The sequence below is a fragment of the Mobula hypostoma genome, chromosome 14 (assembly GCF_963921235.1).
Source record: "Mobula hypostoma chromosome 14, sMobHyp1.1, whole genome shotgun sequence".
NCBI lineage: Eukaryota > Metazoa > Chordata > Chondrichthyes > Myliobatiformes > Myliobatidae > Mobula > Mobula hypostoma.
In genome coordinates this window covers 9,975,865-9,993,672 of record NC_086110.1, presented here as the reverse complement: position 1 = coordinate 9,993,672, position 17,808 = coordinate 9,975,865, and the positions used below count along the sequence as shown (strand labels likewise).

The following is a 17,808-nucleotide window of genomic DNA, read 5'->3' as shown; positions in this document are numbered from 1 at the left end:
CCTGAGGCACACCACTGGTCACCGACCTCCATGCAGAATATGACCCGTCTACTACCACTCTTTGCCTTCTGTGGGCAAGCCAGTTCTGGATCCACAAAAGAAGGTCCCCTTGGATCCCATGCCTCCTTACTTTCTCAATAAGCCTTTCATGGCATACCATATCAAATGCCTTGCTGAAATCCATATACACTATATCTACTGCTCTACCTTCATCAATGTGTTTAGTCACATCCTCAAAAAATTCAATCAGGCTCGTAAGGCATGACCTGCCTTTCACAAAGTCATGCTGACTATTCCTAATCATATTATACCTTTCCAAATGTTCATAAATCCAGCCTCTCACGATCTTTTCCATCAACTTACCAACCACTGAAGTAGGACTCACTGGTCTATAATTTTCTGGGCTATCTCTACTCCCTTTCTTGAATAAAGGAACAACATCCGCAACCCTCTAATCCTCCCAAACCTTTCCCATCCCCATTGATGATGCAAAGATCATTGCCAGAGGCTCAGCAATCTCCTCCCTCGCCTCCCACTGTAGCCTGGAGTACATCTCATCCGGTCCCAGAGACGTATCCAACTTGATGCTTTCCAAAAGCTCCAGCACATCCTCTTTCTTAATGTCTATATGCTCAAGCTTTTCAATCAGCTGTAAGTCATCCCTACAATAGCCAAGATCCTTTTCCGTAGTGAATACTGAAGGAAAATATTCAATAAGTACTCCGGTTCCATACCCACTTTTCCACTGTCACACTTGATTGGTCTGACTCAATCTTGTCCCTGTTTTGTTGTTTTGCAGCCTTGATAGCTTTGCGCAGATCGTAGCTACTTTTCTTGAGCTCCTGCTGATTGCTGGCAGCGTAAGCTCTGTGTCATGTGTTAAGTGTTGCTTGCATGGAACTATTGATCCAAGGTTTCTGGTTTGGGAAGACCCTGACTGACTTATTGGGGACAACTTTGTTGATGCACTTCCGGATGAAGCACGTGACTCCATCCATGAACTTGAGGACATCCTCATCATGGAAGACATTCCAGTTGACGTCATCAAGCTAAAGTCTTTAATACAAATCTTCCTTCACTTGATTTATTCTATGATTTTTGCATAAAGTGTATTGAGTTGTCTTATCATGTTGCAAAACACAGACATTTCCCTCTCATTCCTTTAATGTGGGGTGTGAGGTTGCAGCCCCTTTAAGTTTCTTTCCCCACTATGGCCTGCTTCACGGTTCTCTGAACCGGCCTGTGCTCGCGTAGGTACAACTCTGTACCATCTAGCCCTTTATGAAATTCTGCCAGTTTTGACTGAAATTGAGTTGAACTTTGCTCCTGAAGTTGATACTGGTGCTGGGGTTGACCCTGAGTGTACCAAAAATGTTTAAACAATTGATCCCATGTTCTTTTCTGATTCAGCAATGGGCATTCATGTATGTATTCATAAACAAAGGAATCACTGTACATGTGTTAAACCACAAGAAATCACTTTATTACAGTTAGGTGAAACATGCAATACAGAAAGGAAAACAAATGGTTAATGAAGTAGCAGTACAAAAAACATCCACAATATGAGCTGATCTTCAGAATGCCGGAAGGAACCATAAATCTGAAACATTTCATGCTACCTTCTCTCCCTTTCTGTAACCTTCTCAATGTTATTGTCCTTATTTTCTCCAGATGTTAGCATCAATCTCAACCCAGCCAAGAAAAGATTCCCCTTCTTATACCCTTCAAAACCCCTTACACTAGTACTTTCCCATGAACATTTTCTATTTGTTACCTGCAGCTGCACATGACCTTACCTTTCCCAGCTAAACGACGTGTATTCATCATCATGTGCTCTCAAGGTTGCAGACCTGTATTCCTTTAACTTTCTCAGAACTATCCCACTTCCAGTCTAACACTACTTCGTCTTTCAAACTTACTATATACCAAGGAGGAATCACATTTAACTCTTTTCTTATACTGTGGGACGTTGAGACTTTGTCCCTCCATATGCTAATTTGAAATCTATGTTGGTGTCAGGCACGCACTACATTCGAGGAGTCAACAACAGCCATCAGCCCTGGCACAGTGCAGCAGGTAGGAAGCAGTATGGTCTGAAGCCAGCTAACCCAACAGAAGAAGGCCTGGCCAGCTTGAACAGCGTCCTGTACCGCAAGTACCCGTTCCTGTGGCGGGCCGCTCTACTCTACTATACTGTCTTCCAGGCCAGTCAGATGTCTTTCAGCCAGCTTTTTGAAGACATTGCTAAGTTTGTCATGGACCCAAACACTCGATGGGAGTACTGCGTTCGAGCCAAGAGAGGGCAGACAGATACTTCTAAAACAGGTCAGGTTCATTGATGTTTATAACATTTTTCTGCAATGTGGTAGGTGCTAATAGTCATGTTTTAACATAGAAACATAGAAAACCTACAGCACAATACAGGCCCTTCGGCCCACAATGCTGTGCCGAACATGTACTTACTTTAGAAATTACCTAGGATTACCCATAGTCCTCTATTTTTCTAAGCTCCATGTCCCTATCCAGGAGCCTCTGAAAAGACCCTTAAAAAGATTCTTAAAATATTTTATAGAATGTCTCTGTGTTACAAAATCACTAATTCGTATTTATGTTGGAGATGTAGATAGATAATGTGGAACCATCATGTCTGCTCTTTATTAAAGCCGTCCTTATTGCACTAATGGAGTACTGAAAGCAAGGATCAAGGATCATTCAATGTTTCAAGATGTAACCAAGCAAGGTGGATAAGGGTGAACTAGCTGGAACGGTTCATCTGGATTTTCTGAAGGCCTTCAATAAAGTGGCACACAAGACAATGTTAAACAGGAGTAGACTTCTCAGCATGGAAGGAGGAAAGGACAGCAAATAAATGGAGGAACTCAATAGGCCAGGCAGCATCTACAGAGAGGAGTAAATTCTCCCTTAGCTTCATCTTTTACCTGCCAGCTTGTACTCCTCCGCCAATCCCCTTCCAACCTTCTCATTCTGACTTTTTTCCCCTTTTCCTCCAGCCTTGATGAAGTCTGAACCCAAAATGTCGACTCTTTATTCCTTTCCATAAACGCTGCCTGACCTGCTGAGTTCCTTCAGTTTTTTGTGTATGTTACTTTAGATTTCCAGCATCTGCAGAATCTCTTATATTTATGGTAATAATTGGGCTATTCTTGAGCTGGCAAGGTGTGAGTAGTGAGGTGCCTCAGTGATTAATGCTGGTAACCCCAGCTTTTCACAATCAGTACCACTGAACAGGATGAAGAGATCTGTAGAATATCCATTTTTAATGTAAAGGTGGGTAGCAGTGAGGAGGACACAGAGGCTTCAGGGGAATACAGATAGGCTAGGTGAATAAGCAAGGACACGAAAGCTGGAATATAATGTAAAATGATGGATGAACTTATTCATCATCAGTACTGATAAAGAGTCTTGGACCGAAAAGTCGTCTGTTTATTTCTCTCCATTGATGCTGCCTGACCTGCTAAGTTCCTTCAGCATTACAAAGTTTAAAGTTCAAAGTAAATATTTTATCAAAGTACATATATGTCACCATATACTACCCTGAGATTCAATTTCTTGTGGATATTTACAGTAGATACAAAGAAACACAATAGAATCAATGATGAATTACACACAAACAAAAACTGACAAACAGTCAATGTGCAAAAGATGACAAACTATGCAAATACAAAATAATAATAATAATTAGAAGAAAAAGAAGAAGTAGAGGAGAGGCTGTATTTGGTATTTGGTATTGGGAAATGAATCTGGTCAGATGTCAGACCTCTTGGTGGGAGAGCATTTTGGAGGTAGTGATCACAACTCTACCTCCATGTTGCTGGAGAGGGATAGGAGCAGACAATTTGGGAAAACATTTAATTGGGGTAGGGGGATAGATGATGCTATTAGGCAGGAACTTGGGACCATAAATTGGGAGCAGATGTTCTCAGGGAAATGCACGGCAGAAATATGGCAAATGTTTCGGGAACATTTCCATGGCGTTCTGCATAGGTATGTTCCATTGAGGCAGGGCTAAGGATGGTAAGAGTAATAGAACCATGGTGTACAAAGGATGTAGAAAATCTAGTGAAGAAGAATAGCTTACGAAAGGTTCAGGAAACTAGGTACTGCTAGAGTTTTAGAAAATTACAAGGGCACCAGGAAGGAGCTCAAGAATGAAATTAGGAGAGCTAGAAGGGGCCATGAGAAGGCCTTGGCAGGCAGGATTAAGGAATAGCCCAAGGCATTCTACAAGTATGTGAAGAGCAAGGAATGAACCATGTGAGAATAGGACCAATCAGATGCAATAGTGGAAACATGTGCATAGAGCTGGAGGAGGTAGCGGAGGCACTTAATGAATACTTTGCTTTGGTATTCACCAGGGAAAAGGACCTTGGCAATTGTGGGGATGACTTACAGTGGACTGAAACACTTGAGTGTATAGACATTAAGAAAGAGGATCTGCTGGAGCTTTTGTAAGGTACTAAATTAGATAAGTCACTGGGACCGGTCGAGATATACCCCAGGTTACTATGGGAAGTGAGGGAGAAAATTGCTAAGCCTCTGGCGATGATCCTTGCATCATCAATAGGGACAGGAGAAGTACCAGAGGAATGGAAGGTTGCTAACATTGTTCCCTTGTTCAAAAAAGGGAGTAGAGATAACCCAGGAAATTATAGATCAGTGAGTCTTACTTCAGTGTTGTTGGAGAAGATCCTGAGAGGCAGCATTTGGAGCATTTGGAGAGACATAATCTTATTAGGGATAGTCAGCATGGCTTTGTCAAGGATAGTTCATGCCTTACGAACCTGATTGAATTATTTGAGAATATAGCAAAACACATTGATGAAGGTAGAGCAGTGGATGTCATCTTTTGCCCCCAAAATATACTGAATTAAAAGAGGAAATTGAAAGACTATGGAACATGAACAGGGTATACATTGTCTCAATAGCAATATCTACAACTGGTATCATCCCAAAGTAACTACACAGTAGAATTAAATAATTAGGCCTTCTCAACAATATTCATGTAAATACCCAGAAAGCCACAATACTAAACACCACTAGAAATTCCTAAAGTTCCTAGCAATTGAGAAATGAGTGTGTTTGACTATGCCTATACCTCAAGTTTTACCAGCTTGAGCTGAGAAAAAATAAATAATAACAATAGTAATAATAAATAAATAAATAATACATTATATGAAGAATGTGAGCTGTTGAGTCCTTGAAAGTGAATCCATAGATTGTGGAATCGGTTCAATGTTGAGTAAGTCTAATTTGTATGGAAATGCATCAAAACTATTTGCTCCCATTAACTCCCTAACCTGTTATTTGAGTTTTCATGCTGTTTAGGGTGTCCTTAGTTCCTGTTGTAGAATGTTTTCTGATCCATGCCTCACTCACAAGTGGCTCTCTTTTATTTCTAGGCTGTTTTAGTAAGGACCAGGTGTATTTAGATGGAGTATTGATGTTGCTTCGATACCGGAAGACTATTGACTTCAAGATGCTGGCAGCACTGGGAAAGGTAACTATGTCAACTTTGCTCTAATACTTCTTCACACTCAGCTATTACTTTTAGTTCAGCACTAGAGGGGATGACTGGTTTTAAGGTGCCAGTAACCCTCCTTTACCCCTTCTCCTGTCGGTAGAAATGGTTCTGCCAGGCTTAGTAGCTAAGTCACACTTGAAGGCCAGGAGCTGGACTTTGTTGTCAGAGGCTATCTGAGATGCATTTCAATGGAAGCATTTAATAGGTAGTGGGAGCTTATCCCCATTGCCTTCTCCAGCTATGACAGCTTAAAGAACCAGTTGCAAAACCTTAAAACCAATCACTTTGTGCAGACAAGCTTGTCAGCCATGGTTGGCAGTTCATCTAGGAGAAAGAAAATTCTTATCTCAAACAGTCCCTGCCTTGCACTCTCTCATGGGGAAGGCTTCAGGAGTAAAATCCAAGGAGAAATTTGGAGCTAGAGTCCTTAAGACAATCCTACGTTGAGATCCAGACTGACTGGCAACTCCCACTGATGCCAAACTGTATCAGTCTCTGCGTTCCTTTGGATTCATCAGCTGCATGGAGGTGGGGAGCGTGCTGTGTGGGAAACAGCTTGCTCCCCATATCTTACTGCTCTGCTTAAGTATCACTTAGGCAGATTGGATACAATATCCATGGTCGACCCAGACCAATGGAGGGCCTCATCATCGGTGGAGGTGGCACGGGAGACTTGCAACACATGGCAAAGAATAATCCAATATAGAGGGAAATCATCAAGTCACCCAAATCTTTTTGATGTCCTGTCGGTATTTAGGTAAGATTCAAAATTAAATTTTATTTATCATGTGTATATCAAAACATACAGTGAAATGTGTAATTTCCATTGACCAGGATGTGCTGGGGGCAGCCTACAAATGTCGCCATGCATTCTGGTGCCAACATAACATGCCCACTATGCTCAGCCGAATGCCATAGAACACAATGAGCAACAGAACTACAACAGCAAAACAAACCCCTGTTCCTCCCTCCCACCCATGCACATTGCAATATTGCATTTGAATTTATTGGTCCTTTTTCTTTAAATCAAAGTATTTTCTCTCAATCATGGTGTGTAAACTCCAAGCGTCTTGCACACTGCTCTCATATTCCCTTCACAAAATAATATGGTACATTAATATGCCATTGGAAGTTTTATTCAGTATCCACTGGCATTAGTGGTAATATATTGACGATGCTTCCTAATATATGTGCTAGACAGTTGAAGTTATCCCAGTAGAGCTTTGTACATGGCTGGCCCTGCTGATTATGATATTCTAATTATACCAACCTAGGGTCAGAGGACTGTCTCTGTGTTGGAGTGGGAGGGAGTGGGAGGATGTGGGAGGGAGGAATGGAATTGCTTTGCTGTTGTTGCTTAGGGTCATAGAATCATAGAGCACTACAGTGCTGACACAGGCCCTTTGGCCCATCTAGACTGTGGCAAACTATTATGCTGCCTTGTCCCATTGACCTGGATCTGGACCACAGCCCTCTATACCTCTGACACATCCACGTACCTATCCAACTTTCTCTTAAATCTTGAAATCAAACCTGCATCCACCACTTCTGTTGGCAGCTGATAGAATCATGGGTGCTTGTTGTGTTCTGCTTTGTTACGTTATATCATTGCTGTTGCTTGTGTTGTTCTGCTGAACATCATGGGTATGCTATGTTGGTGGCAGAATGTGTCATGACACTCTCCTGAGGTTGTGTTGGTTGTTAAGACAAATGGTGCATTTCTCTATATGTTTCAACGTATGTGTGATCAATAGATGAATCTGAATCTGAATTGAATGAGCATGTGGAGGTTTGTTTTTGAATGCAGGGCTCTTGGAAGTTGATCTGTTTGTTTGATATTGAACAGTAGCTGAGTTTGGATGGTTGTCCTGCCTTCAGGCTTCACTTCTCTTAAAGCAAACTCCCCTCTGCAGAGTTGCCATGTTGCAGGTTGGAATGCAGACACAAGGCTGCCTTGCTCTTCTACCTCACTTCTGGTGCATGTCATCAAGGAGCTGATGATTTCCACTTGGGCTCCCTGCTGGGAGAGGAAGCCAGCGTTCCTCGTCTGTTCAGCTTCTCTGGATGCACGAGTGTAGAATAGGAAGCTATCTTAGATACTTCTAGATCAAGTGGTGAACACCCTGTACCCCACATCCAAAATGTGCACACTTGCGTTACCAGTTCCTGCTTCCATTGTGTGTTATTGTTCATTTCTCCCGATACTCATGCTGTCTTTGAATGTCCATTGACTACTCATCTTTGATAAGGGGGATCCTAGATAAAGCAGCATGGTAGCATAGCATTTTAGCGCAGTGAGATCATCACCAGGATTCCGTTGGTGTCACTGTCTGTAAGGAGTTTGTACATTCTTCCCATGACCACGTGAGCTTCCTCTGGATGCCCCTGTTCCCTCTCACATTCCAACAAGGTATGGTTACGGTTAGTGGGTTGTGGACATGCTATATTGGAAGCATGGCATCACCTGCGGACTGCCTAGCACAATCCTTGCAGATTTGATTTCAAACAAATGACACATTTAACTGTACAACACATTTGGCTGTGACATATAAAGCTAATCTTTCTTTCTTTAATCTTTTACTTTGAGCCACTTGTTCCAGAGCTTCTTGCAATCAGGAGGTGACATAATATTTCAAATGGGTTTTTATTTCTGGGAATTGGGTTCACATCTCATTTAGTTGTATAAGAGGAGTTTTGCCTGACCGTTAACAATGTAGTGAATAGCTTCTATTTTTGTTTACCCAATCGGCTGTCCAGACTCAAGCCCTTGAATTTCCTTTATTAACTTTTCAACCTGTTAACAATTAACCTGTCAGCCTCTCTGTCTCTCCTTTCAATCCTTTTTATATCGCATCTCACTTTGTTCGACTCACAACATGTTTCTGTCCAGAGAGCCTGTTTGAGCGCTGGACCCTCTCCCACCCCACCTTTCCAAAGCAAGCTCCTGATAAATGAGACACCCCTTCAAAATACTTCAACAGCCAATCAAGCCCACACCTGAGTTTATTAATCTTCAAATCTCTGATGTATTCAATATTAAAAGATATGCCAAAACTAGTCCAGAGTAATTATTTAATTAAAAATTTTAACATTATTTACAGTGTTAAAAGTCTTAAAATAATAATTTTATTTGCAGTCTTAAAAGAATTTGAGTTAGAATACATAAAAGAAAATCAACTAATCATCTGTAACACTGGCTTCACCTAGAGGCTTGATCTCGGGGGTGTTAAAACCCCTGCCCAGCCAAACCTAAGAAATCTCGTTTGGGTGGATGCTGCGCGATACGTCCCCTGTTACAAATCAATCCCCTAAAATAACAAACAGTACACAACATGCGATTAAATGATTAAGCTTTATATCTCTTACTTTGACTATGTGGTTAGTACAGAAACAAAATATTTTTAAAAAGGGTGCCAATCTTATTAACGCAAACACGAGGAAATCTGCAGGTGCTGGAAATTCAAGCAACACACAAAAAATGCTGGTGGAATGCAGCAGGCCAGGCAGCATCTATAGGAAGAGGTACAATCGACGCTTTGGGCTGAGACCCTTCGTCAGGACTAACTGAAAGAAGAGATAGTAAGAGATTTGAAAGTGGGAGGGGGAGGGGGAGGGGGAGATCCAAAATGATTGGAGAAGACAGGAGGGGGAGGGATGGAACTAAGAGCTGGAAAGTTGATTGGCAAAAGGGATACAAGGCTGGAGAAGGGAGAGGATCATGGGATGGGGGGCCTAGGGAGAGAGAAAGGGGGAGGGGAGCACCAGAGGAAGATATAGTGAGAGGGACAGAGGGAGAAAAAAGAGAGAGAGAGAAAGAAAGGGAAAACAAACAAACAAACAAACAAATAAATAAATAAATAAGGGATGGGGTAAGAAGGGAAGGAGGGGCATTAATGGAAGTTAGAGAAGTCAGTATTCATGCCATCAGGTTGGAGGCTACGCAGATGGAATGTAAGGTGTTGTTCCTCCAACCTGAGTGTGGCTTCATCTTGACAGTAGAGGAGGCCATGGATGGACATATCAGAATTGGAATGGGACGTGGAATTAAAGGGAGCGATCCCTGCAGAGAGCAGAAAGATGAGGATAAGGAAAGATGTGCTTGGTGGTGGGGTCCCATTGGAGGTGGCGGAAATTACGGAGAATTATATGCTGGACCCGGAGGCTGGTGGGGTGGTAGGTGAGGACAAGGGGAACCCTATCCCTAGTGGGGTGGCGGGAGGATAGGGTGAGAGCAGATGGTTGTGAAATGGGAGAGATGCATTTGAGAGCAGAGTTAATTCCACGTCCCATTCCTATTCTGATATGTCCATCCATGGCCTCCTCTACTGTCAAGATGAAGCCACACTCAGGTTGGAGGAACAACACCTTTTATTCCATCTGGGTAGCCTCCAACCTGATGGCATGAACGTTGACTTCTCTAGCTTTCGTTAATGCCCCTCCTCCCCTTCTTACCCCATCCTTTATTTATTTATTTATTTATTTATTTATTTATTTATATTTTTATTTTCCCCCCTTTCTTTCTCTCTCCTTTTTCTCCTTCTGTCCCTCTTACTGTATCTTCCTCTGGTGCTCCCCTCCCCATTTCTCTCTCCCTAGGCCTCCTGTCCCATGATTCTTTCCCTTCTCCAGCCCTGTATCCCTTTTGCCAATCAACTTTCTCTGAGCTCCATCCCTCCCCCTCCTGTTTTCTCCTATCATTTCAGATCTCCCCCTCCCCCTCCCACTTTCAAATCTCTTACTATCTCTTCTTTCAGTTAGTCCCTGATGAAGGGTCTTGGCCCGAAACATTGACTGTACCTCTTCCCATAGATGCTGCCTGGCCTGTTGTGTTCCAATCTTATTAAACAGTCTGTGCACTATCGTTGGAGCTCACTCAGTAGTTTGCCTTCCACCACTCGATCTCCTCCGAGTGTCGCCGACCTTCGGACTCCTGCTCGGAGACCACTCCGTCTGGCAGCCTAACGAATCTCTCCATTTGTGTCTTCTCTCTTCATCCCTCTCTCGCCCTCTGGCAAAAGCCTGCGAAACCAACAGATTCCAGAATCACCAGACAGGGCAGCAGAATCCTGACTGGCGAACATGCATAGTTATCTCCAGCCATAACCCAAACATTTCTGCTACAGAGAAACCATTACCTCAGCAGTTAACATTACAGAGAAGCCTTTACACATCTAATGACCAAGAAAACCTGGTTTGTTGGTGAAGCCCATCACACTACTGGGGCATAGGATGCCAACAGCAGCTCATTGTCCTCTGTCCTGGGCCAGACTTGCAAGTTGTCTACAGGTGTAGCCCATCTTCAAAGATCCTTCTTCTCGCATGGATGAGGTCTTTGAAACTTGTGCTGGTGTTTCTGTAGCTGTGGGTTTTTATGGGATGGGGTGCAACCATCCTCCTTTCACAGCCAGGCTTGGGACTGTCCATGACAAAGGTAAAAAGAAAACCTGGGACCTGACCTTTCTCTCTCACAAGTTTCAGAATCAGAATCAAATTTATGATCATTGACATATGTCATTAAATTTGTTGTTTTGTGGCAGCTGTACAATACAATACATACAAAAATTACAGTAGGTTAAATAAGAAATATAAAAACAATAAATAAATAGTGCAAGAAGAGAGCAAAATAGAGAGGTAAACAACAGGAATTCTGCAGATGCTGGAAATTCAAGCAACACACATCAAAGTTGCTGGTGAACGCAGCAGGCCAGGCAGCATCTATAGGAAGAGGCGCAGTCGACGTTTCAGGCCGAGACCCTTCGTCAGGACCCTTCGTCAGAAAATAGAGAGGTGGTGTTTGTGTTTTTATGGGCTGTTCAGAAATCAGATGGCAGAAGGGAAGAAGCTGCTCCTAAAATGATGAGTGTGTTTTCAGGCTCCTCTACCTCTTCTCTGATAGTACCAATGAGAAGATGGCATGTCCCATATGATGAGGGTCCTTAATGATGGATGTTACCTACTTGAGGTTGTCTCCATTGAACTGAATGACGGAATGGAGTCAGACAGAACATTGGTGGCATAGTTTCAGTGTTGGATTTTTCCTGTGTAATTGCTGGAAATTTGGGGCAGTGGTAATCTGTAATGGCCTGTCAGGAAGCTTGGGATTTCTATATTCTCATAATTTTGCACTGCTTGCTTGTGTTTTTATATAATCACTTATATAAATGTACTGTAATAGTTCATCAAAGTTGCTGGTGAACGCAGCAGGCCAGGACAATAGGTGTAGTTCACACACCCCGCACTTCCCGTTTCTACCTCCTACCCAAGATCCATAAAACCTGCCTGTCCTGGCCGACCTATTGTCTCAGCTTGCTCCTGCCCCACCGAACTCATTTCTGCATACCTCGACACTGTTTTATCACCCCTTGTTCAATCCCTTCCGACCTATGTTCGTGACACTTCTCACGCTCTTAAACTTTTTGATGATTTTAAGTTCCCTGACCCCCACCGCTTTATTTTCACCATGGATGTCCAGTCCTTATATACTTCCATCCCCCATCAGGAAGGTCTCAAAGCTCTACACTTCTTTTTGGATTCCAGACCTAATCAGTTCCCCTCTACCACCACTCTGCTCCATCTAGCAGAACTAGTCCTTACTCTTAATAATTTCTCCTTTGGCTCCTCCCACTTCTTCCAAACTAAAGATGTAGCTATGGGCACCCGTATGGGTCCTAGCTATGCCTGCCTTTTTGTTGGCTTTGTGGAACAATCTATGTTCCGTGCCTATTCTGGTATCTGTCCCCCACTTTTCCTTTGCTACATCGACGACTGCATTGGCGCTGCTTCCTGCACGCATGCTGAGCTCGTTGACTTTATTAACTTTGCCTCCAACTTTCACCCTGCCCTCAAGTTTACCTGGTCCATTTCCAACACCGCCCTCTCCTTTCTAGATCTTTCTGTCTCTGGAGACAGCTTATCCACTGATGTCTACTATAAGCCTACTGACTCTCACAGCTATCTGGACTATTCCTCTTCTCACCCTGTCTCTTGCAAAAACGCCATCCCCTTCTCGCAATTCCTCCGTCTCCGCCGCATCTGGTCTCAGGATCAGGCTTTTCATTCTAGGACGAGGGTGATGTCTTCCTTTTTTAAAGAAAGGGGCTTCCCTTCCTCCACTATCAACTCTGCTCTTAAATGCATCTCCCCCATTTCACGTACATCTGCTCTCACTCCATCCTCCCGCCACCCCACTAGGAATAGGGTTCCCCCGGTCCTCACCTACCACCCCACCAGCCTCCGGGTCCAACATACTATTCTCCGTAACTTCCGCCACGTCCAACGGGATCCCACCACTAAGCACATCTTTCCCTCCCCGCCTCTCTCTGCATTCCGCAGAGATCGCTCCCTACACAACTCCCTTGTCCATTCGTCCCCCCCATCCCTCCCCACTGATCTCCCTCCTGGCACTTATCCGTGTAAGCGGAACAAGTGCTACACATGCCCTTACACTTCCTCCCTTACCACCATTCAGGGCGCCAAACAGTCCTTCCAGGTGAGGCAACTCTTCACCTGTGAGTCGACTGGGGTGATATACTGCGTCCGGTGCTCCCGATGTGGCCTTTTATATATTGGCGAGACCCGACGCAGACTGGGAGACCGCTTTGCTGAACATCTACACTCTGTCCGCCAGAGAAAGCAGGATCTCCCAGTGGCCACACATTTTAATTCCACATCCCCTTCCCATTCTGACTTGTCTATCCACGGCCTCCTCTACTGTAAAGATGAAGCCACACTCAGGTTGGAGGAACAACACCTCATATTCTGTCTGGGTAGCCTCCAACCTGATGGCATGAACATTGACTTCTCTAACTTCTGCTAAGGCCCCACCTCCCCCTCATACCCCATCTGTTACTCATTTTTATGCACACATTCTTTCTCTCACTCTCCTTTTTCTCCCTCTGTCCCTCTGAATATACCTCTTGCCCATCCTCTGGGTCCCCCCACCCCCCTGTCTTTCTTCCTGGACCTCCTGTCCCATGATCCTCTCGTATCCCCTTTTGCCTATCACCTGTCCAGCTCTTGGCTCTATCCCTCCCCCTCCTGTCTTCTCCTATCATTTTGGATCTCCCCCTCCCCCTCCAACTTTCAAATCCTTTACTCACTCTTCCTTCAGTTAGTCCTGACGAAGGGTCTCGGCCTGAAACGTCGACTGCACCTCTTCCTACAGATGCTGCTTGGCCTGCTGCGTTCACCAGCAACTTTGATGTGTGTTGCTTGAATTTCCAGCATCTGCACAATTCCTGTTGTTTACTGTAATAGTTCAGTGAGTTTTCCAGTACAGTACCGTGGCTTCTGAACTGTTCCAGAAACTTTTTTAGTTTTCAGTAGCAGGTGACATGCAACTTGAATCTGGCTATTTTATAGGTCAATTGTTATCACTGGAATTTGTGTTATCTCTATTCTGAGTATGTGATGTCCACGATTGCTCTCTCAGATTGCTCTTTGTTCTCTCAGCCCCCATTTTTTTGTTTGTGTTCCACTCTTGCAACACTTCAGTAAGTTTTATGCCTCATTCTTGACTTCCCGGAATCTTTAGATTGCAAAAGCAACAGGATCCAACAGCACTAAATTTAAATGGTAATGCATCTGTTGAGTGTTTTGGGGACTTTTCCGATATTATCAACAATGTAATACAGAGATTTATTGCTGTTTTCTTGTCTCTTTCAATCAATAATATTTTTCTCCCTCTTTCTGCCATATTGCAGGTTTCATTTGAGGATGTGGAACACCTGAAGAAATGCGCCATCCTGCAGAACACACGGATCCCCCACTTCATGCGCGACCAGGCACGCTACTTGGAGCAGTTACACCACATTACTGCGGTCAACGGCCTGACGGACGAGGAGCTGCTAAGGCTAATCCCCAAGTAGACCGTGCTGACAGTGGAGGTGTCAGGGGTGGAAGGGGGGTCCTCACAAGTCCCAGCCAGCTTCATTTTTAAATGCACTGTCACAGCAGCATGCATGTGTATCTGCGCATGCACAAACACACATATACACACAGAGCTGCACACATGCATATAAACAGACACATGCACATATACATCCACTGCACACAAATACACACACACTTACATATAGACGTGTGTACACCCACGCACAAACACAAATGCAGATACACACACACATACATAACATGTACACATATAGACACATATACTCGCTTTCATAAATAGACACACACACCTCACACATGTGCACAAATAGTTACATGCACACGTATATAAACACACACATAGACCACCAACACAAAGGCACAGAGGCCTTAGTTTTTTTTTGTTGTGGTGCATTTGGGCATCCATGAAGATTTGTATGGGAAAAAATTGTGGATTTGTAACCACTGAAGCCAAAGCCTGGAGCTATAGCTTCACCCCTATGACTTATGTCCTTCGTGCCATGTTTTTCCTATTTAAAAGTATTTATTGTTTGCAAAGGTGATGCTTTTTAAAGAAAATTATTTTAACTACTTGCTGGAGAGTGGAAACAAAAGAAAAAATGTGGGAAAAGATCATCCAGTCACACCTGTATCAATGTCAAATATTCAGTTTATCTGTGATTAGGTCTGTTTAACACACACAAGACTTTCCTCAGTCCATACCCAAGGATGTCAATGGTTGAGTTTTCCCTTTCTGCCAGAGGCATCGCCCCTTTCAACCAATTCCCTGTTTGTGCTTTGAAAGCATGAAATAAGAACTTCAATAAGAACAAAAAAAAACAGAAAACAGGTTGAGAGCTAAAGAGGAGGACGAGTCTGTGGCATTTGGGTGGCAGGGAGATTGAATGGCAAGTGGATAAATGAAGCCAAGCAATATGTAGGAAAGGTAGAAAAATGAAGGCGCAGAGGAATGGGAATGGGAATAGAATTTTGACAGGATGGAAAGTGTAAGAAATCTGGGAAAGAGGAGAAAGAAGTACGTATTGATTAATAGGTGTGGACTATTGCAGCAGTGAAGTACCACACACAAATCCCATCAAATTAACTAGTTTGCTGGTATTTGATTCACAGTATTGACCTGTAGTAAGGGTGATGGGCATACTTTTGAAGCTTGACAATAACATGGAACTCCTAAGTGTAGTTAGGAACATGAGGTGTGCGTAGACTGTAAAATCATCAAACAAGATTTAATGCAGGGAAGTGTGAAGCAATATGTTGTACTACAAAGATGCTGGAAGGACAATATAGCTCAAACCTTTCCTGTCCTGTCAGGTTTCTTCTTCTTCTTCAGCCCTTTACTTCTTCCACCTTTTACCTCCCACCTCCTCACTTCATTTCCTCTTTCCCCCACCCCCACCCACCTTCCCCCTCACCTGGTCCCACCTATCGCCTATCAGCTTGTACTCCTTCCCCTGCACCTTCTTATTCTGGGTACTTCCCTTTTTCTTTCTGGTCCCAATGAATGACCTCAGCCCAAAACATTGTCTGTTTATTCTTTTCCATAGGTGCTGCCTGACCTGCTGAATTCTTCCAGCATTTTGTGTGTATGGCTTTGGACTTCCAACAACTGCAGAATCTCTTGTATTTTTGAATTAAATGGGAAAATACTAAAGGTGCTTTAGGAGCAGACTGAGTGATCTAGAGAGGTGGCAGATCAGTTTGTGAAGGTCACATAGAATTTAAGGTGCTAATTATGGGAAGTTATGTTAAAACTGTGCTCAGCTTCTGGGCATTACAATAGGATGGATATAATTGAATGGGTAGAAGTTTATTCAGAGAAATAAAAGAGGAACTTTTGTTGCCTTGTGAGATTTTGTTTCTTAAGGCAAAAGATGTTTGGTAATCTGATGGAGGTGTTTGATAATAATGTACAATCATGATGTTAATTAGGGAGGTAGTTGTGCTGGATAATGGAAGACGCACAATGTCATCAGAAGACATAGATTGAAGTATGTTGGATAAAACACCAGTGTGTGATTATGAAAAACTTCGTAGATTGTTGTGCTCTAGAGTCAGGTAGCAGATGGAAGCTGAACGAATAATGTTCAAAAGAAAGTTAGATAAAGCTTGAAGGGGAACCCCACAAGGCTATGGGGAAAGGCCTACATAATGGGCTGATAGTCCTTCCTCTGTGAGCATCCTTCTGCGATGTTTGACAGACCCTGACTCATGCCATATTTAGGACCGTAGTAAGGTTTCTAATATCTGCTGATGAAAGTGAACTGAAAACACAGAGAACTGTGTAATAAATACCATCTATCATGATGTGTAGAAAACTCTGTGGATTAAAAAAGACAATCAGCTGTTCATAGCTGGGGAATCTGGTGTCTGGTTTCAGTTAGACACTTTCAGATATATCAATGAGTTTGGAGCTCAATGGGCAACAGCTCCAATAGCAGCTGTGCTGGTAATATTAGTTCCTTTTGCCGGTGCTGATAATGTAGACATCTGGGATGGGGTCACTATGAGTATTCAGGCATAGATCCCCACCAACTGTTCCACAAACCCAAGGCTTTTCTCCCTCATGGATGGATTTTGCCTTTCCTGTCCTTCCCTCTTCCCAAAAATTTGCTGGGTTTTGTTCAGTTTTGGGTAGCCCCAACATGTCTGGGAACCCTCACAGTTCATGTAGTCATTAACTAACGGTGGACTAACCAACGACACCAATCATTCTATATCCTCAAGACAGCCACCTCTTTGCAGAGCAGTAACAGTGTCCCGGCTCAGAATGAACATTGGGTATTGCTAATAATCCTTAGGGTTAAATGAAACCTTTAAAGACTGGCATCAGCAGCCAATAAGAATCAAAGATTAATCTTCAGGAAATGAATGTGAGGATTCTTGTGTGTAAAATAAAAGTCTTTTTAGGGAGAGGGGGTTTTCATTTTTTTAAGAACTTATTTATTGGGTTGTTGAGGTTTTGCAGATTTGGGGAACTAAAAGCTGTTTACATAGGGTGGGGGATAATTGGAGATGAAAGAACCTGCAATGAAACTTTCAAAAGTTGACAACTGAGAGTTCACACCAAGTGTGAAACCTTGCTGTTTCTGGGGGGTATTTCCGGACAATTGGTCCGGAACTAAGTGCTGAATGCGTTTTTTAAAAAAGATTTTTAAAAATTGTCATTATTAAAGGGGTTTTCTGGAAGTTTACATTCCAAATTTGATTATTACACTGAAAAAAATATGAAAGAAGCTGATTTCCCAATCAGGGTAATGTACAATTATTTGAATTGATCAAATGTCCATCTCGCTTTATTTTAGTTCCTCAAGATATCAGACTTTGTCCTAACATTTAAATGTTGATTGTACTCAATAAAGTTGCATCCATTTGCA

The 17,808-nt window shown here is 43.0% G+C and overlaps 1 protein-coding gene across 5 annotated transcripts in view; it reads left to right on the top strand.

Annotated features, from left to right (window-relative positions):
- The window catches only part of LOC134356080 (microtubule-associated tyrosine carboxypeptidase-like), a 90,735-nt gene extending 72,927 nt beyond the window's left edge, over window positions 1-17,808 (top strand). For all 5 annotated transcript variants that reach the window (XM_063066650.1, XM_063066647.1, XM_063066648.1 and 2 more), the window contains 3 exons: window positions 2,020-2,325; window positions 5,421-5,518; window positions 14,245-17,808. In XM_063066650.1, the coding sequence (XP_062922720.1) occupies window positions 2,020-2,325; window positions 5,421-5,518; window positions 14,245-14,409 (569 nt within the window). In that variant the 3' untranslated portion in view covers window positions 14,410-17,808. The remainder of the gene's footprint in view (window positions 1-2,019; window positions 2,326-5,420; window positions 5,519-14,244) is intronic.